Source organism: Artibeus jamaicensis, unplaced genomic scaffold (genome assembly GCF_021234435.1).
Source record: "Artibeus jamaicensis isolate MK-2021 breed Jamaican fruit bat unplaced genomic scaffold, CSHL_Jam_final contig_1284, whole genome shotgun sequence".
In the NCBI taxonomy this organism is placed as follows: Eukaryota; Metazoa; Chordata; class Mammalia; order Chiroptera; family Phyllostomidae; genus Artibeus; species Artibeus jamaicensis.
The window spans coordinates 3,564,787-3,590,855 of NW_026521249.1; the positions used below are offsets into that span (position 1 = coordinate 3,564,787).

Consider the following 26,069-nt stretch of genomic DNA (forward strand, 5'->3'; position numbering starts at 1 on the left):
CAAAGGACTTATATGTATGACATACAGACATGAACTAAGGCGGGGGAAATGCTGGAGGAAGGGGGGTACAGGGTGGAGGGGGATAAAAGGGAGAAAAAAATGGGACAACTGTAATAGCATAATCAATAAAATATACTAAAAATACTTTGAGTTGGCTATCAAGTTGTATTAAGGCTGTACATTAAGTACTCACTTAACAATATTGATAGGTTCTACAATTTTAAGTTAAACAACATGTAGTAAAACCAATTTTACCATAGGTGAATTGGTATAAATAAGAGTTAAGTTCCTATGGCATCTCATCAGTGCTGTAACTAAATGACATTATCTGAGGACCTGCTGTACTGAAACTTGAGTGGTCTGTCCAAATGTTCTTGGTAAGTGACCTTGGTTTAAAGTTGTGATCCCTGTGCTGTCAACTGTGCTGAAGATTGAGAGTAACTTATTTGATCAGGTGAACAGCATCTTCTTTTTCTTTTTTGAAGAAAGGAAGATGTAGTAGAATTCACCTAGGAAATGCAGACAGTGTCTCAGTGCTAATCATATCTTTGCCCCATCAATGGTCTGCCATGTTTAAATCTTAGCTGTATGAGAGAGAAATAGAATAATGAAGTATTATGTGAACACAAGAATATGCGAGTTCTCAAATCTCTTTATATGAGAAGGGAGTGAGGCTAAAACCCATCTGTCCCAGTGGCTTCTTTGCACTCTTCTCTCCCACCGGTCCACAGTTACCAGGAAAAAGAGAGCCGAATTACAGAGCTCAGACCTTCAGTAAGCTAAGAGAATCTCTGGTGTTCTTTTATTCCATCTCATAGGACACTGTGATGACAAAATGTGTCTGAAAGTCAGCATATTGGAACTTTTAAGTAAGATCCAGCTGGTGGTTAAACACCAAATTAAAGTTTAAGCTTGACTCCTTGATTTCATTATTTTTCCTCCTACCTTAAGGCTAACTACAGGTTGATGTTAACTTGGAACAACATGGTAAAGCAGTTAAGGGTAGGAAACGTACTAGTGTCCAGATATCACACTTTACCTATGGAGAAATGAGGATTTTACTTTGTTTCTAGTCTGGAATGTACTTGTGCTGATATAGGCTTTTGAGTTCAATACTAGACTATAAAATATAATTAACTAGGAGTTCATACATTTTAAATAAAGTTATTGTAAGGAACAGTGATTTTACATCTGTAGAAACGTTATGAAGTGCTTCTTTATATATTATCAAATCCTAAATTCTGCTTTAAAACTACTATAATTGGCCAACAACATTAATAAGTATAATCCATGAACCTTTGTCTGAGAATGAACTTGTGGTGAAATGTCCAGGCTGGCAGATAGGCTGATGCCCTGCAGATTTTCTCTGCCAAAGTGAGCTCATTTAACAATTTATCATCTCTTGTGACAAAACACAATCTTCAGGGGTCACAAGTAGTTTAAGTGACTAGAGCTTATGTAAATGAGCATGTGAGCAACACTAGGTACAGCCTCACCTTCTTCCATCTTCCTGAGGTGAAGCACAATAAGGTTGGAGATTCGGCAGTATTCAGAGAAGCCCAGCCTTAAGGAGGCTTTTGGAACCGAATCTTGGTTTGTGTCTTCACTGTGGCTGTTGATTCCATTCATAGGAGCAGGGCTGTCAGCATGACCTAAGTGAAACATCAACCATCTGAATTTTCTTTCTGTTCCTCAAAACTTCCCTATCAAATGTTTATAAATATACTACTTATATTTTAATACTAATTTCAAAACAAGCATACATGTATACTCAGTATTTAGTAATTTTACAAATAAAAATTAAAAGCAAATTTGCAAGTGCTGTTAGTGAAGACAAACTAACTTGGAAGAAATTGAAAGGGTAAGAGCTATAAAGATTTCATGACCTGAAAGTACATTTTCAATACTATATGCAAAATTTTTAATTCTGATAATTTTCTATTTTAATGTACCCCCAAACATGTTTTTAAATAAAAAACAAAATTATAATACAAATAAGGCTGGGGAATTAAATCCACTATCACCATTTTGTTATATTTTGTCTTTAAGCATATATACTTTATGTCAATTATTTAATTGAATTTTAACTTATAAAGAGTAAATTACAACTCAATATCCATTTAAAACCATCAACAAGTGCACTCTCGCCATGACACCTCAGAGAACATTCTGGTCTGTAACTCCAGAACTGTCATAAACAAGCATCTCACCATTGATGCCGTCTGGGGCCTCATCCACCTCCATTTGGGCTTCTTCATCTTGATCTAGATTGACGTCAGGTGTTTCTACACGAATGATTGATTTGTTCAATAACCTGAAAGCTTCTTTCACATGTTTAGGCTGGACCTAAACCAATCAAGACAAGGTAAATCAGGAAGTCAGTCTTCTTGATATACCAAACAGACTTTCTCTATACAAAACCACAGTGGTATTTTGGCTTTCCCACACTATGCCTGACACACATAAAATATGAGATAATACCGTTAAATCACCAGCATGGCTAAAATGACCAACAATATTGTGTGTTGGAAAAAATGTAGAACAACTTTCGTTCACTGCTGGCGGGAATATAAATTGATATGACCACTACAAAAAACCATTTTGGTCATCTCCACTAAACTGAACACATGTGTACTACTACCAAGGACCCAATAATTCCATTCCTAAGTATATATACCCAACAGAAATGTACATATAATAAACATCACATGGGCCAAAAGATATATATACCCCATAAGAACCCAAATTAGAAACTATTCAAATGTCCATTAACAGAAGAATGGATGAATCATTGTGATACAGTTGTTGTTAGACGATCACATAGCAATAAAAACAGAACTATGGCTACACGAAAGTTAAATAAGTTGTACAATATTAATCATTATAGTGCCAATCAAAATAATGTTAATCAATAGTGTTAATGCAGTGTGCAAGAAACCAGACAAGGGAGAACACATTCTATGACTGCTCTTACACAAAGTATAGAAGCAGAAAATCAGAATAATGGTTATCCTTAAATCTGTACAGATGTGGTCAAAGGATCTTTGATAAGGGTGCCAAGACCACCCACTGGGGATAAGATAGTCTCTTTAACAAATGGTGCTGAGAAAACATATCCTAGTAAATTTACTAATCTATAAAAATAAAATAATTATTTAGAAAAAATCAAGTTACTTATGGAAGCAAAATTAATAATCAGGGGCTGGCTTCAGAGTTCCCTATAGCAATAGTTAATGTCAGGATATAGTGGAAAAATTCACACAAAAAAAGAAAGTACCAGCCAAAGGTTATTGATCAAGCCCACCTATCATTCAGTTAAAGACTACAAATAAATCTGTTGGACATAATAACACTAAGAGAATATTATTCTTACAAATGTAGTTGTTTTTCACTGAACTCTTCTTATCCAAATTTTAATTGGCCAAGAGACGGATTAGGAAATCATGACAAAAAAATCTCCTCTGAGCCTTACATTTATTTGGCTACACAACTAAAACAAATGAGGGAATTAAGCATGATAGAACACGATATAAATAATATGCGCCCTGAAGATAAAAAAATCATATAACTCATAAAAATGGGAAGAGAACAGAACTGGGAGACCTGAGTAATAAACCTGCTGATTGCCTCTTGCCTGTACCAGAGTCAAAATATGATAAATCAGGTGACAGATAAACATATTTTGACTGCACAAAGGTAAACATGAAGATATTATTTACTAAAATCAGGTGGTTGAGAGGCAGGAAAGTAAGTGATATGAAACCTGTTTTATCACTGCTCATAGTAGGGAACCAATAGAATTGGCCCTGGCTGTGTATCTCAGGTGGATTGAGCCCACACCTGGAAACCAAAGGGTCACTGGTTTGATTCCCAGTCAGGGCACATGCCTGGGTTGCCGGCCAGGTACCCTGCTGGTGGTATGTGAGATGCAGCCACACACTGATGTTTCTTTCCCTCTCTCTCTCCCTCCCTTCCTCTCCCCCTAAAAACAAATAAAATCTTTAAAAAAAAGGTACATATTGGTTGCTACAAAATAGCCACAGGAATGTAAAGTACAGCATGGGGCACGTTTTGTAAAATATACGATTGTCTAACCACTATGCCGTACACCTCAAACTACAAGATAATATTAAATGTAAATTAAAAAATAAAGCCAGTCAAATTGAGGGGGGGAAAAAAAGCAAAAAAGATTTTTTATTTGGGGTTACCTCAAACTACTACAAAATAATATTAAATGTAAATAAAAAAATAAAGCCAGTCAAATTGAGGGGGGGAAAAAAGCAAAAAAGATTTTCTATTTGGGTTAGAAAGCAAATATTCTAACTGAATATTATAAACTGCTAAACAACTCCTAGAAGTGGATAATTTTCTAGGAAAATATAGCTAACAAGAACCAAGCAGGAACAGAGAAAAAAATCTAAACAAGACTCATTTCCATGGCAGAAATGAAGAACCATGCATCCACATTATACCACACTCAGAGGGTTTTACTTGATAATTATTATTAAAAAAAACCCAGATAATTTTAATGTAATATAAGTGTTCTAGAATTTAAAAAAGGGAAAAACGTCCCATTTTTTCATTAAAAACCATGGTATCAATACAAATATTGCAAAAACAAAAATATCTAGAGACTAATTTCACATATGATTATTGCTTAAAAATTCCTAAATGACAGCAACTAGAAGCCAATTGCATTAGAAGAGCCAGTGGAATTTACCCCAGAAATTCAAGGATGACTTGATATTAATTTATTTTTCACATTAATAGATCAGGGAGAAAAAAATAATGATGAACTCTGTAGTCACTTAAAAGACACCTGGTAAAATAACCTTGTGGAAAATATTCAACATAGGAATAATAAATGTATACTTCCCATTGATAAAAACATCTCAGTTACAGAGCCCATTAAAAAAAGAGAGAGAAAAAGAGAGAAGGAAAAAGAAAAAGATGGTCCAATGTCATTATTATTATTACACATTATACTACAATTGCAAAAGCCAAAGTAAATTTGTGGAGAAAATGGAAAAATATTAAAATAAAGTTTATTTTTTATTAAGACTGGAAAGACATACATATTATTTGCCGAAAAAAATCAGTATCTGCAAATCAAGAGATTCAACAACTAAAATAAAAGATGTAAGTAAAAAACTAGATCAATATATACAAATAGATACAATATATACAAACTAGATACCATTTAAAAAGATAAAATTTTAAAAAGTCTATGTCATTTGTAAAGAAAGAGCCTTTATATCAGTCTGCATCTGAGTGACATGAAAAGAGCCCTTTGTTAACATATAAACAAACACATAGCAGGAATATGAAAAGAGACTTCTGGTCAAGATAGAGGTATAGGTAAACATGGCTAGCCTCCTTGCAAAATCACATAAAAAAAAACCAAACAGCTAAACTACAGATCAAAGATCACTCAGAACTGTCAGAAATCAAGTTGAATGGAAATCCAACAACTATGGAACTAAAGAAACCACACCAATCCATAAGGGCAGGAGACGTGGAGATGTGAAATGGGCGGGCCCCACACCCACACGTGGTGGATAAAAATTCAGGAAGGATATCTCCGGAGCGAGGGGACCAGCCACACACTAGATCCCCCAGCCCTGGGTATCAGTGCCAGGAAGAGAAGCCCACATAATTTCTGGCTGTAAGAACCAGTAGGATTGGAGTGAGTGAAAAAAACTACTGGACTCCTTGGCAGTTCCTCTTAAAGGCCCATGCTGAATGTAACCGGACTCATTTCCTCTAAGTTCTGGGACCACCGGGGTAGCAGCCTGAAAGGGTAGCAGCCCCAGGGGCATACAGAAAGAAACTGAAGTATCTGGCATTAAGGCAAAAGCTGGGAGACAGCTCTTTTCCAGACAGGTGACAGAGGCCATTGTGCCTTTTTTGAGCTCTCCCCCCACAGAACCACAGAACCCCAGAACCACAGGTGGGAGCTATACCTGAGACTCCGTCAACCTGGTTGACATTCTTTGCCCTGCCCCGGCATTATATGAGTCTCTGCCCCACTGATCTTATGCCAGCCCCCAGCCCCCATACCTCTGGCTAAACAGCCCCAGGGCCTGTACTAGCAGTAGCCAGTTTTAGATAAGTTTGGCTCTGCCTGGGAACCTCCAAGCCCAGTATGTGGGCTTCTGGGGCTGGCAGAAGTAGCAGCCATCTGCTGATTGCTTTGTAGCTCATGCTGGGGGGCCCCAGGAGGCACAAAGGTGCCTGACCTGTACCACCCAGGAAACTCCAGAGCCTGTGCACCCAATGGACAGCCATAGATCATGCTGGAGAACCACCACCCTGTCCCTGAATAGCTGATCCTCCACAGAGGGCAGAGATTGGTCAGTGATCACAGCCAGTCTTTGCAGCTGACTGGCCTGGGTAAATGCCTCCCATAGACCCGCCAACAGCAAACAAGGCTCCACTACAAGAGGAGGGTATACTCGGCCCATACCAATGGTACACCTTGAGTACCCAGTTTGGGTGTTAGGGAAGGCTGTGCCAGTGGAGCCTGTAGGGCACCTACATTAGCCCACACTACTAACACAGGGAGTCAAAGCAGCTCTACCTAATACATAGAAACAAACACAGGGAAGATGCCAAAATCAGGAGACAAAGAAACATGGCCCAAATGAAAGCATAGATCAAAACTGCAGAAAAAGAACTAAACAAAATGGAGATAAGCAATCTACAGATGTACAGTTCAAAACACTGGTTATAAAGACATTCAAGGAACTCAGGACTTCAACAGCATAAAAAAGAGCCAGGCAGAAATGAAGGATATATTAATAGAAGGGAACAATCTACAGGGAATCAATAGTAGAGTGGATGAAAGCCAAGAATCAAATCGATGATATAGAACATACTGGAAACAAAAACAACTAAGTAGAGCAACAAGAAAAAAGAATCCAAAAACCAAACCAAACAAACAAACGAGGGTAGTGTAAGACGCCTCTGGGACAACTTCAAATGCTCAACATTCACATCACAGGGGTTCCAGAAGGAGAAGAGGAAGAGTAAGAAATTGAAAACTTATTTGAAAAAAATAATGAAAGAAAATAGACATGCAAGTCCAGGAAACACAGAGAGTCCCAAACAAGATGGATGCAAAGAGGACCACACCAGGACACATCATAATTAAAATGCCAAAGTTAAAGATAAGCTGCAAAACTAGAAAATTACCTACAAAGGAGTTCCCATTAAACTGTCAGCTGATTTCTTAAAAGAAACTGTGTAGGCTAGAAGGGATTGGCAACAAGTATTCAAAGTCATGAAAAGCAAGGACCTAAAACGATTACTCTATACAGGAAAGCTTTCATTTATAATGGAAGGGCAGATAAAGTGCTTCCCAGACAAGGTAAAGCTAAAGGAGTTCATCATCACCAAACCATTATTATATGAAATGTTAAAGGGACTTATCTAAATCAAAACTATGAACAAAATAGTAATAAACACATACCTATCAAAAACAGAATCTAAAAACCAAACTAAGCAAACAAGAACAGAGACAGAATCGTGGATAAGGACAGCATTTTGATGGTTACCAAATGAGAGGAGGGTTTGGGGTCATGGGTGATGGGGTAAGGGGATTAAGAAGTATAAATTGGTAGTCTCAGAACAGCCATGGGGATGTAAAGTACAACAAAGAAAATGAAGTAGCCAAAGAGCTTATATGCATGATCCATGGACATGAACAAAGGTGAGGGGGAGTGGAGGGGTGCTGAGTGAGGGAATGCAAAAGAGGAAAAATTGGGACAACTGTAACAGCATAATCAATAAAATATTTTTTTTAAGTGGAAAAAAACACATAGCATGAGCAAAAAATAAATGTTTCTGTTTAAAGTGGCTAAGATACATAATCTAGATTCTAACTGCTATGTTTTCTTGGATAGGAAAAGCCATTATAAAGATATCTATTCTCCCTATTAATATAGAAATTTAGTGTACACTTAACAAAAATATTAATAATTATTTAAAGAAACTAAGCCAGATGATTAAGTTCATAAGAGCCAAGAGAGAACAATGCAATGGTATTAGTTATATATTTAAAATATAAAGTCCTGTATATTTAAAATAAATAATATAAATATTAAGAAGCACAAATAGGTAGTTACAGAATAGCCATGGGGATGTAAAGTACAGTACAGAAAATGGAGCAGCCAAAGAACCTATAATTGTGACCCACAGACATGAACAATGGTGTGGTGATTACCCAAGGGAGTGGTGGATGCTGGGTGGAGGGGGGCAAAGTGGGAAAACTTGGGACAACTGTAATAGCATAATCAAAAAATATAATGAAAAAATATAAAGCCCCATTGATTAAAATATTGTGGTACCAGTGCAAAGAGGAGGCTGATGGACCAAATGGAACAGAACAGAAAGTCCAGAAAGAGATCCTAACAGATGCAAGAATTTAATGTATGATAAAGGCATACCAAACCAGTGTGGAAAAGGTGGATTGTTCAACAAGAGGTGCTGGAACTAGGAAACTGGCTGAAAAACAGTCAAAGTGACTCATACCTTACATCTGACAGCAGAATGAACACCAAATATTTGAATGACTGAAATACAAACCACCAAACCATGTAAGTGCTTGAGGAAATCCTGGGACTACTTATAAAATCTCGTGCAAAATTAAAAAAAACAGGTAAGAATATTTACAAAAGGGATAACTGTTAAATATATGCAAAGAGACTCAATTTCATTCAGAAAATATTTGGATGTACTAAAAATGGAATTTGTCATGGGAAATTGCACCTAAAAGATGAGGTGGGGGGCAGAATCTATTAAAGATTTCCCAGGACACATGTCAGTTTAATGAAACTTAGTTCAGGAAACATCATAATGGAAAAAAAAATTACAAGTCTAATATATAAAACTAGGTGAAAGCAGGGTGGCTTTGCTTGAAGTAGAGATGATGGCTTGAATACCCTTCCATGCTACTCTATTTATTCCCTAAACACCCATTGACATGTACCTGTAGAACCCAGGGCTCAAAGAATACATTCATAACCATACATTATACAAATCAAAGGAGAGTTCCTTTTGAAGCAAGGGGTCACATTTTAATATCTTAATTCCCAGCCCAGAGGTCTAGTGCACTGTAGAGTTTAAACAGTGAATGGCTTTTTGAATGAATGGCATTACCAGTAACTCATCTTTATATGTATTCTGTAATCTACGATGTGATTATTTCATTACTATTAATCTAACCACACTCAATAAATGCTTGGCAGCAATCCTCAAGGGAGAAATCTCAAGGTCATGTATCCTATGAGCACTCAACAGTTATGTAGAAATAAATCTGCAGCAAATGCTAGGATGTCCCAACTCAAAGATAAAAACATGTTTATAAGCCAACAAATCAATTTCTCTCCCCTCCCATTATGTTGAAGCAATTTTGATACCTCGTCACAGCAGTGCATTCGAGCCATTGCTTCAGAGAGACGGATCATGCTCTCTAGCTGTCGCACCGTAATCCTCCATGAAGACTTGGCAACTCCAGAACCATCCCTCTGGCGGAGACGTTTATACTGTTCTACAATGAAGTCCTCTGACTCTCTGGAAATCTGTTTGAGAACATCACTGAAGTTAGAGTATTTCTACTTGATGGTAGCTGTGTTGAACATATAGGTTCAAAGGCCTTCCAGGCAGAGACACTTTGGGGAACTAAGAAAGCCAAAACTTTGAAGCCGATGACAAGGAATTAATACAGAAATGTCTTTCAACTAATACTAAGGAAGGCTGTTAATTCCATGTACTAATTTCATGAACAGGAAGGCAGAATGGCTGGTATTTAAGCAAATGACCATTTCTAAAAGATATGTAACAAACTGAAGTAATGGGATAGGTTATAAATAATACCTTTTTACCCAAGATGCCAGAGCTCATCAAACAAATCAATGTTCAGGACATTCTTGAGACTCAGTAAATAATTTATGTTTAAGAAAAAAGAGGTCAAAACATATATATATATATAAAATCACACATCAGCTATTTCAGTAAACCTTAGTATTTGTTGAACAACAACAACAACAACAAAGTGAGGCATACTAAAGAACCCTTGGCTTTTCAGAACAAATGCCCCTTCACACAAAAGTGACTCATAACCCCCAGTTTTAAATGACTCCCTAAGCTTCTTTTGGGACAGTGAGAGTCAACCCCAATAGTATTGTGGATAATTAAGTGAAAGTGATGGGACATTAAAATCTAAAAATAACTCCCAAAAGTCAAACCAGGAAATAGTGTGTAAAAACTCAGAATCAACCAGAAGCATTTTTTTTCTTTTCCTATTCTATTTTAGAAAAATGCCAAAAAAACAGATGCATTATGAAGGTTTATTTTATTTATTTATTTTTAAATAGAGGTTTACTTAAAAAATAAATGTCCAAGTGAGTATCCTGGATCCAGTGCAGATTCAATCCAATGAATTACATCAATTACTATAAAATAGCAATCATGTTCATTCACAATTACCTAGAGCAATCCAAGATTTTCCTTAGAGAAAGAATTGAGAGCATTCAGTGGACAAGTGACTTAAACACATACACAGTTTTTGATTCTTAGGAATGGTTGAAATAAAGGATGCTCTACTTGGTTATTCAAAACTCTTATCACTGAAAAAAAATTATTTTTATCACCTAACAAGGAAAAGGAATGGGACTGTTCAGATATTTTTAAAATGCCCTTTACTCACTCTCTGAAAAAGCAAACTGTTCTAAAAAACAAAGAAACAAACAACAAACAAAAAACAAACCCCCCAAACAAGATACTTAAGGAAAAAACCCCAAGCAAATAAGTACAGGTTCAGTTTTTTTCCCTATCACTCTTTTGTCTAAATGCCACTTTAATATATCCATTATGATCATTCCAGTACAAAAAAGGGGCAGGTTACCTTTGGTTTAAATTGCCTTGCAAAGAGAAGGTATCTCCTGATATCATCAAGGGAATAGACACGATCAATCGAATCCTCAATTCTTGAATGCAAGTCTACTATGCGCCTGGCAATAGCATAATCTGTAACCTAGTTGAAAGCAAAATAATCACTTTGATCAGCCATAGCAATATCCACTCCGCACTATCCTAGGCATTAGGAAATTATTTATAGCTAAAAAAAACCCTCTAACAGAGCAATGAAAGATGTATTCTATTCCTAGGCACAAAGTTCCTGAGGAAAGTTTGGTACCAGTTTCATTTAAAACCAAGTTTAAATGTTTACCTTTGCCCCACTCAAAGAATATTCCTTAAGGAATTAGCTGACTTATGATAACGATGGCAGAACTATGACTTCTATGACCCTTAGTATATGAATGATGCTATTGCCCGAAGTGCATCTAACTCATGTGATCTTCACAAAAACCTCATTAAGGAAGTAGTTATTATCCCTAGTTTACAAATGAGTAAATTAAAGCCCAGAGAGGTTAAATAACTGGTCCAACGCCACACTAAGTAATGGGTCCAGGATTCGAACAGTCCAGCTTCAGAGTCTGTGCTGTTAGCTACTACATCATATTGCCACTTGTTAGTATATGAAGATAATTATCACAGAATCATTGACATTGAAAAAAAATCATACAAAAAATAAGCAATTTACTTTCAACTGGTACAGAAAAAACTATGTAGATGTAAAGAGAACAAATGATACAGTAAATGGAGCAAAATGTTAATATGTGAATAGAAAAAAGGAAGGGTATATGCGTGTCATATACGCTATTCTGTTTCTTGCAACTTTTCTGTTTGAAATTATTTCCAAGAGTGAAAAAACTAATTTAATAGATTATATACAAACAGAAATATATACCCTCAGATAACTCCCAACTATGGGGGTTGGTTGGATTAAATATTTGTAAGGATTTGTAAAGGAAAAAACAAACTAAAACATATCAAAACTAAAATCCTGTTAACTTTCACATAATGGAAGGCAACTTTTATTTAGATAATAAAGTTTTGCTGTAAGCAAGAGATGTGTTGTGCAATATACAACCTCCATGCTCAGCAATTAACAGCACAGCTTACAATATTAGCTTCTACACAATGTCATTTAAAAAAATTTTTTTAAAAAAGATTTCATTTATTTATCTTCAGAGGGGAAGGGAAGTAGATAGGGAGAGAAACATCAATGTATGGTTGCCTCTCGTGAGTCCCCCTGCCGGGAACTGGCCTGCAACCCAGGCATATGCCCTGACTGGGAATCAAACTGCGATACTCAAAATGTCATTAAAAAAAATAGTTTACTTGTTTCTTAGAAAGAAGAGAAGGGAAGGAGAAAGAGAAGGCGAGAAACATCAATGTGTGGTTGCCCCCCCACTTCCCCCAGCAGGGGATCTGGCCCCCAACCCAGGCATGTACCCTAACTGGGCATCAAACCTGCAACCTTTTGGGTTGCAGGCCCATGCTTAAGCCACTGAGCTACACCAGCCAGGGCCAGAATGTCATTTTGTACAGTTGTTCTGGGCACATGTGAGCTGTGCAATATTGTTAAATATTTAAGTATAAAAGTCTTAATAACTAACATGTTAGAATCCAAGTAAACTCACCACTTTACACTCAATCTTCAAACTGTTCCATAATTAGGGGATAAAAGTGGTATACACTAAACTTCATGAGAAGATATAGGAAGACTAATGACTCCTGATTTGGAGGGGAAAAAATTTCTTCAATATTCCAAATTTTTTCAAGCTTACCAAAAAAATGCCAACAACAACAAATTCTTATAAAAATCTTAGCATATGGCTGGAAATTAACTGTAATGTTTCCTTTTTCTTCTGAAAATTAAAAAACCATAACAAAAACAAAAAACTGGATATTCTTCCACACAATTAAGTGGAACCAGAAATTCAAGTGATTTTACTTTGAATTGCTCAACAGATCCTTGCCCAGTCCTGTGTCACTCTGAGAGAAGTGAAAGGTCTGTGTAGACACATGCACTGTCTGTCCAGCAGTATATATTCGAGCCTGTCTCAATCACTCGAACTGGAAATAACAAAGGAAGAGAAAAGTGACAGCTCATGTTGGATACCTCATTACATTCATCGACAAGTATAAAGAAGAGATCAAATCGGGACATGATGGGAGCCGACAAATTTATATTCTGTTTCAATGACTTTGATCTGTCATAGTGTCCACCGACTGGATTTGCTGCTGCCAAAATGGATGTCCTGGCATTCAGAGTAGCCTGAAAACAACAGAGAGAATTGTGACAGGTTTAAAAAGACATCTGGAATGGCCAATAAACAAGACGAAATGCTCAATTTCTCTCATAATTAACTAAATGCTAATCGAAATATTAAGATATCATTTTTCACCTACTGAATCATTAAAATTGAAGTCTAATAACATACAGCACACAAGCACTACTGTATGATGATGGAGAGATGCTGTGTACACCCTTTAAGCCAGCAATTTCTTTAAATTAAAAAAAAATTTTGTTGTTGTTCAAGTAGTTGTCTTCATCTTTACCCCCCCACCCTCAGCCCATTCTCAAACCTACCCCCTTTGGCTTTGTCCATGTGTCCTTTATACATGTTCCTTAATGGATGGCTCTTCCTCTATTTTCCCCCATTATCCCTCTTCCCCATTTCCTCTCTGGTTACTGTCAGTTTGTTCTTTATTTTGATGTCTCTGGTTGTATTTTTAAGCCAGCACTTTCTTGTTAGGATTTTATCTTGCAGCTAGGTACAGGAAGCTGTGTGTTCAAGGATGTTTACAATATTGTTTGTACTCAAAAGGTTGGAAATGACCCAAATGTCACCCTGTAGGAGTCTATTTGGGGTACATACAATTGAAAACTATGCAGCAATATAAACAAAAACAAATAAAAAACAAACAAAACAAAAAACAATCACAAAACCCAAAGTGGATCTAATACATGCTGATACATAGATTGCAAACAAAAAGACACACACACATGAAATGAGCAAGGAACAAAACTATGTATTATGTTTATTTAAATATAAAATATTCCTAAAATGGACACAAACTCAGCAGGTAATTCTGAGTATATACTAATGCTGGAAGTTGTACAGGAAGATCTCTTTTTACATTTTAGTGCACTGCTTAAAGTTTCCTTAACTATTTGAATGTATTACTTTATTTAAAAAGTTTGATTTTTCTCTACTGTTGGTCACAATACTGTACAGTCATGTGTCAATTAACGACAGGAATAGGGTGAGAAAAAGTTGTTAGGCAATTTCATGGTTGTGTGAAGATCACAAAATGCACTTACACCAACCTGGATGGTACAGTCTACTACACACTGAGGCTATACAGTATAGCCAGCCTGTCTAGGCTACCACTGTACAAAACAACATGGGCTTCAATCAAGCAGGAGAGAAAGCGATATAATCAAGGGATATAAATGCAGATGTATGAGGCTGCTGCCTGTTTAACATGACACACTGTTTTACAGCAAACGTTTTTTGTAAGCAGAAAGAGAACACTCTAAAGTAACAATAAAAAGTGTGCCCTGGCTGGTGTGGCTCAGTAGATTGAGCACTGGCCTGTGAACCAAATGGTCACAGGCTCAATTCCCAGTCAGGGCACATGCCTGGGTTGGGGGCCAGGTCCCCAGTAGGGGTGTGTGAGAGGCAACCACACACTGATGTTTCCTTCTCTTTCCCTCTCTCTGGAAATGAATAAATTAAAAAAAAAGGTGTAGTATAATAAATAAATCAATAAAACAGTCATTTAATACCATTACCAAATATTATGTACTATACATAATAGTATGTGCTATACTTTATATTAACTGGCAGCACACTAGGTTTATACCAGCATCAACACAAACACGTGAGTAATGTGTTGTGCTAATATATTACAATTACTGAGATGTCACTAGATGATAGGAAATTTTCAGCTCCGTTATAATCTAATGGGACCACCATCATATACGTGGTCCATCCTTGACCAAAATGTTCCTATGTGGCACATGACTGTACTTAAATACCATTTTCATTTAAGTAGTCTATAGATTATTTTTTGCTATAATTTCAGACAACTCACATTTTCTGATGAAAACATGCTTTATAAAAAAATGTAGAAGCTTTGTGGAAATTTTGAGAAGTGAAATGCTAAAAATTTCACCAGTAACCTCTAATTTCTGTCAAGCAACACATTTTCACAGCACCCTAGAGAACACAAATAGTTTGGACTAATAATCATCAGGGCTGTGTTTTCCATTTCAACGAACAGTATTTCATGTTGGAAGAATCCATTTTATCCAGGGGAATGTCTCTAGAGCTGCACTGATCTGCAAGGCATGATGCAGTGGTACGAACGCGGACATACACACACCTTCACTCCCGCTTTAGTGATGGAGATGGTCTGCTGTTCCATAGCTTCATGAATAGCAACTTGATCGCGTATGTCCATCTTATCAAACTCATCAATACAACAGACACCCTGTAACCAAACAAATCTAGCATGATACTGCCTTTCAAGTGTCAAATGGGAAGTCATCTCAAAAATTTGCACCAAAATCTTTTAATCCTCTCTAAATAACTCTAAGGTACGTAAGCAATCCTAATTCCCTCTATTAGATTAAGGTAGTACAATAAATCTCAGAGCTAAAAGAAATCATATGCTTTTGACTCATTTTAAACTAAGATTAAGACTGAGGACATAAATTTATCACATTTTTACTCAATATAAAAACCTTGTGTAAATGTCAGGGTCAAAATATTCTGGGTCACTTCAGCACTGATTTTCCGCTGAAGAAGTAACAGCTGAAATTTACTGACATAATTAATCAATGCCAAACACAGATTATTTACTAAAAATACCCCCTTTAAAGGACATTTTAAAACTATAAACTTATAGGCCTTCACTGATAGGGTAGGGAATAACCTGGTTTCTCTATATCCAAAAGTGTCGAATGTTCTTACATTATCAGCCAGCATCAAAGCTCCAGCTTCAATGACAAACTCATGAGATTCTTCATCTCTCACAACAGCTGCTGTTAAGCCAGCAGCACTGGATGCTTTGCCACTGGTGTAGACCGCTCTGGGGCTGAACTCCTCCACGTGCCTGTTCGAGATTATCATACTCATTAACCTGTGACTACAAAGCATGCTTTCCAGGAATATCACCTGATAGCATTTAGGCCAATTAAGAACATAAATTTCTTTAAAAAAATCTGAGAAAAGCATTAAGCTATATAAACAATCCATAGATACATGCTAAGAACTGAATATAAAGCCATAGGCTGAATATAAAGACTTCCTCCTTTGGCCTTTTAAACGGATTTAAACCCATTCCTGTCAAATGTAAGATGAAGTTCATACATGATAAAAACATCAACTATAAAAGTTTTAATAACAGTTTAGCAATAATGATCTATTAGAAGATCTTGATCATAAAAAATAAAACAGAATTAGATATGAAATTTATTCTAAAAATGCAAGGTTGGTTCAACAGCTAAACATCTGTAATATGTCATATTAATAAAGGATAAGAACCACTTCAATAGATGCAGGGAAAAAAATGTGACAAAATCGAACACACCTTCACAATAAAAACTCAACAAACTAGGAATAGAAGAGACTTTCTCTCGGCCTGATAAAGGGTGCTAAGATCATTCTAAAAGGTTAAAAGGCTGAATGCTTTCCCCCTAAGGTCAGGAATGTTTACTTTGCCACTTCTATTCAACATTATACTGAAAGGTCTAGCCAGGGCAATTGAACAAGAAAAAGAAAAAAGCACCCAGATTTGAAAGAACAACAACTACCACTATTTGCAGATAACATGATCTTACAGATTGAAAATCCTATGGAATCCACTAAAAGATTAGAATAAATGAGTTCTTGCAAGGTTGTGAGATAAAAAAAAAAAAAAAAAAAATCAACAATTTTATTTACAATAGCACCGAAAAGATTATAAAACACTTAGGAATAGGTTTAACAAAAGAACTTTAAGCTTTTACCCTGAAAACTATAAAACATTTTTCAAAGAAATTAAAGAGGGCCTAAAAATGGAAAGATACTCCATGTTCACAGATCAGAAGACTTAAGATTGGTCCTAAAACTCATATGGAAACTTGAGGGAACTAGAATAACCAAAATAATCTGGAATAAGTCAGACAACTCACATTTTCTGAATTTAAAACTTACTATAGTGTAGTGCTGGCCTAAGGATAGACATAGAGATTAATAAAATAAAATAAAGAGTTCAGAAATAAACCCTTATATTTATGGTCAATTGACTTTTGACAAGGGTAGCAAAACAACCAGTAATACGTCAGTAATTCAATGGGGTAACAAATCATCTTGATGTTGGGACAACAGGATAGCCATTTGCAAATGAATAAAGGTGGACCCTACTTTATACCCTATTCAAAAATGAACTGAAACTAGATCAAGAATCTAAATTTAAAAGTCAAAATTATCCCAAAGAAACAAAAGCAGGTCTTGAACAGATAATTTGCATACTGATGTTCATAGCAGCATTATTCACAATAGCCCAAAGGAACAAACAAACCAAATGTCCACTGATGAATGAATGGATTAAACAGAGTGATAAATGCATACAACTCATTCTTAAACAGGAAGGAAATTCCAAGACTCTACAACATGAATGACTCTTGAATATATTATGTTAAGTGAAATCAACCAGTCATAAAAGGACAAATACTGTATGGTCCCACTTCTATGAGGGACCGAGAATAATCAAATTCAGAAACAGAGGTAGAAGGATGGTTGCTAGGGGCTGGAGAGAAGGGGATATAAAGAGTTACTGTTTAATGTGGGCAGAGTTTCAGTTTGTGATGATGAAAAATTTCTGAAAACACATGGCGGTAATGGCTGTGTAACTTGAATGTACGTAATGCCACTGAGCTTTTAATATCAGCACTGTTTATAAAAGCCAAAGTAGAAACAATCCAAATGCCCATGAACTGATGACTGAACAATTAAATGTGGTATGTACATATAATAGGATATCAGGCAATAAATAAAAATAAAATATTGATGCATGCTCTAATATGGCTGAACCTTGAAAACATTATGGGAAGTGGAAGAAGCCAGTCGGTCACTAAGCCTCATATAGTATATAATTCCATTTACATAAAATGTCTGGACAGAGACACCAGAGTAGGTTAGGGATTGCCTATGGGCAGCGGGAAGAATGAAGAGTGATGACTAGGGGTATAACATTTCTTTTGGGGGGATGAGAATGTCCTAAACTTACTTTAATTATGTTATACAACTGTGAATATACTAAAACTATTCAATTGTACACTTAAAAAGGGTAAATTCTAAGATATGTAAACTATATTGCAATAAACATGGTAAAAAACTCACTAGGCTGAAAAGGCTGTATCTAAGACAGTCATGTACAATATAATACTGTTACCAGAGGCAACACTGCAGTACATCTGTTGGTGGTGGTGGGTTGGGGGAAGTTGGGAGGTGAGAGCAGAGAAAATGAAACGCAGAAAAGAATTCCTTTTAATACAAGACAATTACCTTCAAATCTAGAACTTAGTCCCTGATTTACTTGAAAGAAATATTTGACTATAAAACTTCAAACCAACTAAAAATGTTTTATGGTCTAGAGGAGCCACAAATTTCCCAAACAAAAAAAAAGAAAGACATCTTGAAATATAGTGTGGGAAACAGTAGGTTTATAGTTGTGAGTTCATGAAAGTTTACACTGTATTATTTATTAATTATTGTATTATTTCCCATATAAGCAACTATAAACCTACTTTTGCTCCATCCTGCAGTATGACCACATACTTTACAGTATACATCTGAGTTCTAATACTCATGGCTTAGTGTCACTTGTCAGCTATGAGGAAATGGGCAAGTTACTGAGGCTCAGAGAGGTTTTGTTTGGCTTCCTGAAAGAAGAGCATATCTGCCTGGGTGCTGCTAGGATAAGACAAAACATACACACCTAGATGAAAAAGGCTAAAAGGGTACATCTCCACCAAACCAGCACTGCAAGAGATGCTAAAGGGACTGCTTTAGGAAGATGAAGAAATATATATAGATAGAGAAACACAGGTACAAAGGGGAAAAATAACAATGAACACGTACCCATCGATAATAACCTTAAATGTAAATGGTTGAAATGCTCCATTCGAAACACATAGAGTAAGAAATGACCCACAGATAGGCTGCCTACAAGAGATCCACCTCAGAACAGAAGACCTACACAGACTGAAAGTGAAGGGCTGAAAAAAATATTCCAAGCAAAGAGACATGGAAAAAAAGCTGGGGTACCAATATTTAGACAAAATAGACTTCAAAACAGAGGCCATAACAAGAGACAAAGAAGGTCACTACATAATACTTAAGGGAGTAGTCCAACAGGAGGATATACCTCCTGTAAGCATATATGCACCCAACACAGGAGCAACTTAATACATAAGGAAAATCTTGGAGGACTTCAAGAAAGATATGGACAGCAACAGCCATTGTAGGGGATTTTAACATCCTATTGTCAACAATGGATAGATCTTCCAAACAAAGAATCAATAAGGGTATTGTGGCATTGAACGACACGCTAGATCAAATAGACTTCATTGACATATACTGAAACTTTCACCCCAATGAAGCAAAATACACATTCTTTTCATATTCTTTTCAAATACACATAGATCATTTTCAAACACAGACCACATGGTAGGACAAAAAACAAGACTCGACAAAAGTAAGAAAACTAAAATCATATCAAGCATCTTCTCAGATCACAATGGCTTGAAACTGGAAACCAACCTTATGGAAAAAACTCAAAAACACTCAAGTACACAGGAACTGAATAACATGTTATTAAATTAAATAATGAATGGGGTAACAATAAGATCAAGAAAGAAATAAAAAAAGTATCCCGAAACAAATGAAAATAAACATAAAACAACCCAGAACCTGGGTTTTGGGAGACAGAAAAAAAAAAAAAAATCCTGAGGGAAGTTAATAGCAATACAGGCCTACCTAAAGAAGAGGGAAAAATCTCAAATAAATAACATACCCCTACATCTGCAAGAACTAAAGGAAAAACAACAATCAAAGCACAGAGTGAGTAGATGGAAGGAAATAATCAAGATCAGAGCAGAAGTAAATGACAGAGACTAAAAAAACAATTCAAAGGATCAATGAACCCAAAAGCCGGTTCTTTGAAAAGATAAACTAAATTGACAAACCTTTAACAAAACTTAAGAAAAAAGAGAGATGACCTAAGTAAAAATCAGATATGAAAGAGAAGCTACAACTGATACCACAGAAATACAAAGGATTGTAAGAATTTACTATGAACAACATGTGCCAAGAAACTGGAAAACCTGGGCGAAATGGACAAATTTGTAGAAAAATACAATCTTCCAAAAACTGAATCAAGAAGAAGCAGAAAGCCTGAATAGACCAATAACAACTACTGATATTGAAACAGTAATCAAAAAAGGCTCCAGGCACACGAAGTCCCTGGACAAGGTGGCTTCACAGGTGAATTTTACCAAACATTTAAAGAAGAACTAACATCTATTCTCCTCAAACTATTGCAAAGAATTTAAGAAGAGGGAAGACTCCCAAACTCTTTTTACAAGGCCAGTATTATCCTAATTTCAAGACCAGGTAAAGACACAACAAAGAAAGAAAACTAAAGGCCAGTATCTCTGATGAACATAGATGCTAAAATCCTCAACAAAATATTAGCAAGTGGGATCCAGCTACACATTAAAAAGATCACATGTCATGATCAGGTGGGATCCATCCCAGGGATGCAAGGATGGTTCAATATTCACAAATCAATAAATGTAATACACCACATAAACAAAATGAAGGAAAAAAGTCACATGATCATATCAATAGATGCTGAAAAAAATTTGATAAAATGCAGCACGCACCTATGATAAAAACACTTGGCAAAGTGGGAATAGAGAGAGCATACCTCAACATAATAAAGGCCATTTATGAGAAACCTACAGCCAACATCATACTCACAGGCAAAAACTAAAAGCTTTCCGACTAAGATCAGGAACAAGAGAAGGTTGTCCTCTCTCATCACTCTTATTCAACACAGCATTGAAAGTTCTAGTCACAGGGATCGGATGAGAAAAAGAAATAAAAGGCATTCAAATTGGAAAGGAGAAAGTAAAACTGTCGTCATTTGCAGATGACAGGATAGTGTACACAGAAAACCCTACAGTCTCCACCAAAAAAGCTACTCAACTTAATGAGTGAATTTGGCAAAACAGTGGGATACAAAGGCAATATTCAGAAACTGAGGGCATTTTTCCACATCAAAATGAAATATCAGAAAGAGAAACTAGGAAAAAAATCCCATTTACTATAGCAACAAGAAAAACAAAGTACAGTATTTTGAGGTGTATAATGTGTACTTTTTTGCCCAAATTTTGAGGGGAAAATAAGAATGTGCATTATACATGGGTATTACTTGAAATACCTTATATACTTTCTTGTGTTTTGTAATTATTTGTTACATAACTTCTCATACCATAATGTTGAAAAATGCTAAAATTCCCTTTATGATACAAAAAAATCTAAATATAAATAAAAAATTGAATTAAAAAGTTAAAAGATTTTTTTCCTGAAAGTTTGGGCCAAAAACATAGGCGTACATTATACTGGGAGTGCATTATACATGGCAAAATATGGTACCTAGGAATAAACTTAATCAAGGAGGTAAAAGACCTGTACTTGGAAAACCAAAGAACACTGAAGAAATAAATTAAAAGAGATACAAATAAATGGAAGCATATACTATGTTTGTGGATTGGAAGAATTAACATTATTAAAATGTCCACACTACCCCAAACAATCTATAGATTTAATGCAACTGCTATTAAAATACCAATGACATATTTCCCAGATCTAGAACAAACACCTCAAAAGTTTATATGGAACCAGAAAAGACTCCGAATAGCCTTGGCAATCAGAAAGAACAAAGTAGGAGGGATCATAATACCTGATATCAAATTATACTACAAGGCCAGTGTAATCAAAACAGTCTGGTATTGGTATAAGAACAGACACACAGACCAATGGAACAGAATAGAGAGCCTAGAAATAACCAGAGTCTCTATGGTCAATTAATAATTGTCAAAGGGAGCATAAGTAAACAATAAAGTAAAAACAGCCTCTTTAATAAATAATGTTGGGAGAGCTGCACTGGTACATGCTATAAAATGAAGCTAGACTGCCAACTTACACTATACACTAGAATGAACTCAGAATGAATAAAAAACTTACATATAGCTTGTGACACCATAAAAGTCTTAGAGAAAAAGGCAGTGAAATTTCAGATATCCCATGGAGCAATATTTTTGCCAATATAACTTCCAAGGAAAGGGAAATAAAGGAAAAAATAAACAAATGGGACTATATCAAATTAAAAAGCTTCTGCACAACTAAAGAAACCATCATCAAAATGAAAAGGCAAAGCCCTGGCTGGTGTAGCTCAGTGGATTGATTGAGTGCGGGCCTGTGAACCAGAGTATCACGGTTCTATTCCCAGTCAGGGCACATGCCTGGGTTGCAGGCCAGTTCCCAGCAGGGGACACACGAGAGGCAACCATACATTGATATTTCTCTCCCTATTTCCTTCCTTTCCCCTCTAAAGATAAATAAATAAAATCTTAAAAAAAAAAAGAACTTGAAAATAGGCTGACTTAATTCCCATTAAAAAAAAAAAAAAAAGAAAAGGGAACCCAACGACCATATGGGAGAACACATCTGCTGATATATTGAACAAAGGTTTCATCTCCAAAACATTTAGAGAACTCATCTGACTCTGCACCAGGAAGACAAAAAATCCAATTAAAAAATGGGCAAAGGACCTGAATAGATACTTTTCCAAAGAGGACACACAGATGGCCCACAGACATATGAAAAGATACTCAACAACACTAGCCATCAGAGGGATGCAAATTAATACCACAGTGAGATACCACTTCGCACAGGTCAGCATGGTCATCATTAATAAATCAACAAACAATAAGGGTTGGCCAGGATGTAGAGAAAAGGGAACCTTAGTGCAGTGTTGGTGGGAATGCAGACTGGTGCAGCCACTGTGGAAAACACTATGGAATTTCCTCAGGTAAATAAAAATGGAATTGCCTTTTGACCCAATGATTCTACTGCTGGGAATATACCCTAAGAATCCTGAAATGCTAACTCAAAAGAACTTATGTCCCCCTATATTCATAGCAGTGCTATTTACAATAGCCAAGTGCTGGAAGCAACCTAAGTGCCCATCAGTAAATGAGTGGATCAAAAATTGTGGTACACTTACAGATCTAGTATTGTATTAATTCACAAATTAATGTAATATTACACAGCAGAAAGAAAGAACCCCTACCTTTTGTGTCATCAAGGATGGAACTCAGAAATATTATGCTAAGTGAAATAAGCCAATTGGTGCAAGACAAATACCATATGATCTCACCTATAAGAAGAACCTAATTAACAAAAATAAACTAAGAAGCAAAATAGAACCAGAGACATGGAAACATGGAGCAGGCTGACAGCAACCAGAGAGGAGGGGGGAGGGGTATAATGGTGGAAAGAAAGAGAAGGGACTAGTCAAAAACATGCAAGAACGACCCATGGACATAAACAATGGTATGGGGATTGACTGTGAGAGTGGAGGTGCGGCCTGAGTGGAGGGGTACAAAGCAGGAAAATGGGACAACTGCAACAGAATAACAACATAAAATTAAAAACAGAAGATATAAAATACACATATGTACAGCACCAAGAACACAGGAGGTGCTCAAAAACATGTTGTGATCATTTTGACCTCTAAGTTTCTTAAAAAGTTAAAAGTAAGTAAGTACTTGTAGTTGATATCATTTAGCAAAAATGTTTCAGGCTTACAGTGCTTCTTTTGGAAAGTGTGTCTTATTTAATTAAAGTTGTTTGTATTTTTAATCCCAGCAATTCTATAGTTTGAATTTACCCAAAGAAAACAAAAAAAGTAAAAATAGAAACTTACATATATCATGGTGTTGATGTATCTGTACCTATAATCATTAAAATAAACTATGACAGGCCAGGAAAATGATTTTGAAAGTCACAGTGTACCAACAAAAAGTAGTTGTGAAACTAAAGAAAATGAAAAATATTTAGGGTATATTAAAATTAAATATATGTTGTGATTTATAACCCTGAAAAGATACAAAGACATTGTACACAAAGATTTAAAAAGTTCTATGTAGGAATTGGACTATAGGCAATTTTTCCCTATTCCAAAAAATTATAAAATGTTGTTATGTTCTACTAAACAAGTTAAGGTGTATTTAATCTAAATGAGTTGTATATTCAGCACAGTCATATTTATATTGCTGTTCTAGTAAAGGCTCACTGACTGCATTCTTGGTAGCACAGAGAGCCTGGAATTATACACATTGTTTTCCCTATTGCACTTCTTCAGGCAAACACTTACTTGAGAAACTGGCTCTTAGCTGTACTGGGGTCACCAACAATGCAAACATTAATGTCCCCTCGAAGAGAGGTTCCTTCCCCTGTTGTCTTTGGGACACCACCAAAGAGCATGAGCAGGACACCTCGTTTTACTTCATCATTGCCTGAAATGAAAACCCAAGGTATTTTTCAACATGAGGTTAACAATTATCACAGGATATTAGAAAAGGCATGCTGACCAGACAAAAGAGCAAATAAAGCTGAAGCAAAGTAAAAGACTTCAGTAAAAATTCTTGGCTTCTCATCTAGTTCTTGCTTTATGAACTTAGTCACCTAGTCACTGTCCTGATGTCTCCTCCTATGCCACGGGTGTCACAGATGCCAATGCGCACCCTTCTAAAACACTTTCTGGTTCACAAGACTTAGTAGCGTACACAAAGCTTTTCTCTACATCGCTCAAATATCTCTCTCCATAAATAAACAATGCCCACTACAGCTTATCATATTTCCTAGTTCTTTCTAATGGCATGTCTCACATTTCTACCAACAATTTCAAAAATGGTTCATGATTGACTCCTTTTGTATTGCCAACAGTGACCAGAATAGAAACACACGCTAACTTAACTTATTGATACTTCTAAGAACTATTTATAAATCCAATATAAGAAAATGCATGATTAGTTTCCAGCCAAGATGGAGGCATAAGTGGAAACACTGTGCCTCCTCGCACAACCAAAATTAAGGACAACAAAGATTTAGAAACGAAAACACAACCAGAACAGACAAAAAATTGAACTATACAGAAGTCCAAAAACCATTCAACCAGAATGGCAAGAGGGGCAGAGTCAGAGGCCAATGAAGAGGGGCTGCTGCAGGAAAAGGTGGTGGCAGGCAGACCTTGGAGGGCAGGCAGCAGGGGGCTGACCCCGGTCACACATTCGTGTGCAGATAAACTAGGCAAAACTGGGCAGTAAGACGGACTGCGCAACCTAGGGACCCAGTGATGGGAAATAAAGCCTAAAAGCACCAATTGAAAAGGTGCCGGCTTGTGGGACGCAGCAGAGGGGTCCAAAATCCAAGAGTGGAATAAGTGCCATTGTTGCCTCTCTGACCACACCCCCACACACAGTCACAACCCAGCAACTGTGTTGCCCCGCCCTGGTGAACACCTCAGGCTCTGCCCCTCACTACATAACAGTCACGCCCAGACCAAAAATGGCTCAATCAGAAGAACAAATCAAAGCCCCAGAGCCAATACTTTTAAGCGACCAAGAGGTAGCCAACCTATCAGATGCTCAGTTCAAAACAGTGGTGATCAGGATGCTCACAGAACTGGTTGATTTTGGTCACAAATTAGAGGAACATATGAAGGCTAAACTAATTGAAATGAAGGGAAATGCATAGGAAACCAATAGTGATGGAAAGGAAACTGGGACTCAAATCAAGGGAGTGGACCAGAAAGAAGAAAAAAACAACCAAACAGAAAAGTATGAAGACACAAGAATTAAAAAAAATGAGGAGAGGCTAAGGAACCTCCAGGGCATCTTTAAATATTCCAACATCCGAATTATAGGGGTACCAGAAGGGGAAGAGGAACAGCCACAAGTGGAAAACTTATTTGAACAAATAATAAAAGAGAACTTCCCCATTCTGGCAAAGGAAATAGACTTCCAGGAAATC

At 36.4% G+C, this 26,069-nt stretch overlaps 1 protein-coding gene across 1 annotated transcript in view; it reads right to left on the minus strand.

Moving 5' to 3' along the window:
• MCM6 (minichromosome maintenance complex component 6) overlaps window positions 1-26,069 on the minus strand; it is a 47,413-nt gene that overhangs the window by 3,482 nt on the left and 17,862 nt on the right. The window contains exons 8-15 of the mRNA XM_053667034.1: window positions 24,412-24,553; window positions 15,894-16,035; window positions 15,304-15,411; window positions 13,031-13,186; window positions 10,907-11,035; window positions 9,420-9,581; window positions 2,211-2,346; window positions 1,497-1,652 (exon numbers count right to left, since the gene is read on the minus strand). Coding sequence (XP_053523009.1) covers window positions 1,497-1,652; window positions 2,211-2,346; window positions 9,420-9,581; window positions 10,907-11,035; window positions 13,031-13,186; window positions 15,304-15,411; window positions 15,894-16,035; window positions 24,412-24,553 — 1,131 coding nt within the window. The remainder of the gene's footprint in view (window positions 1-1,496; window positions 1,653-2,210; window positions 2,347-9,419; window positions 9,582-10,906; window positions 11,036-13,030; window positions 13,187-15,303; window positions 15,412-15,893; window positions 16,036-24,411; window positions 24,554-26,069) is intronic.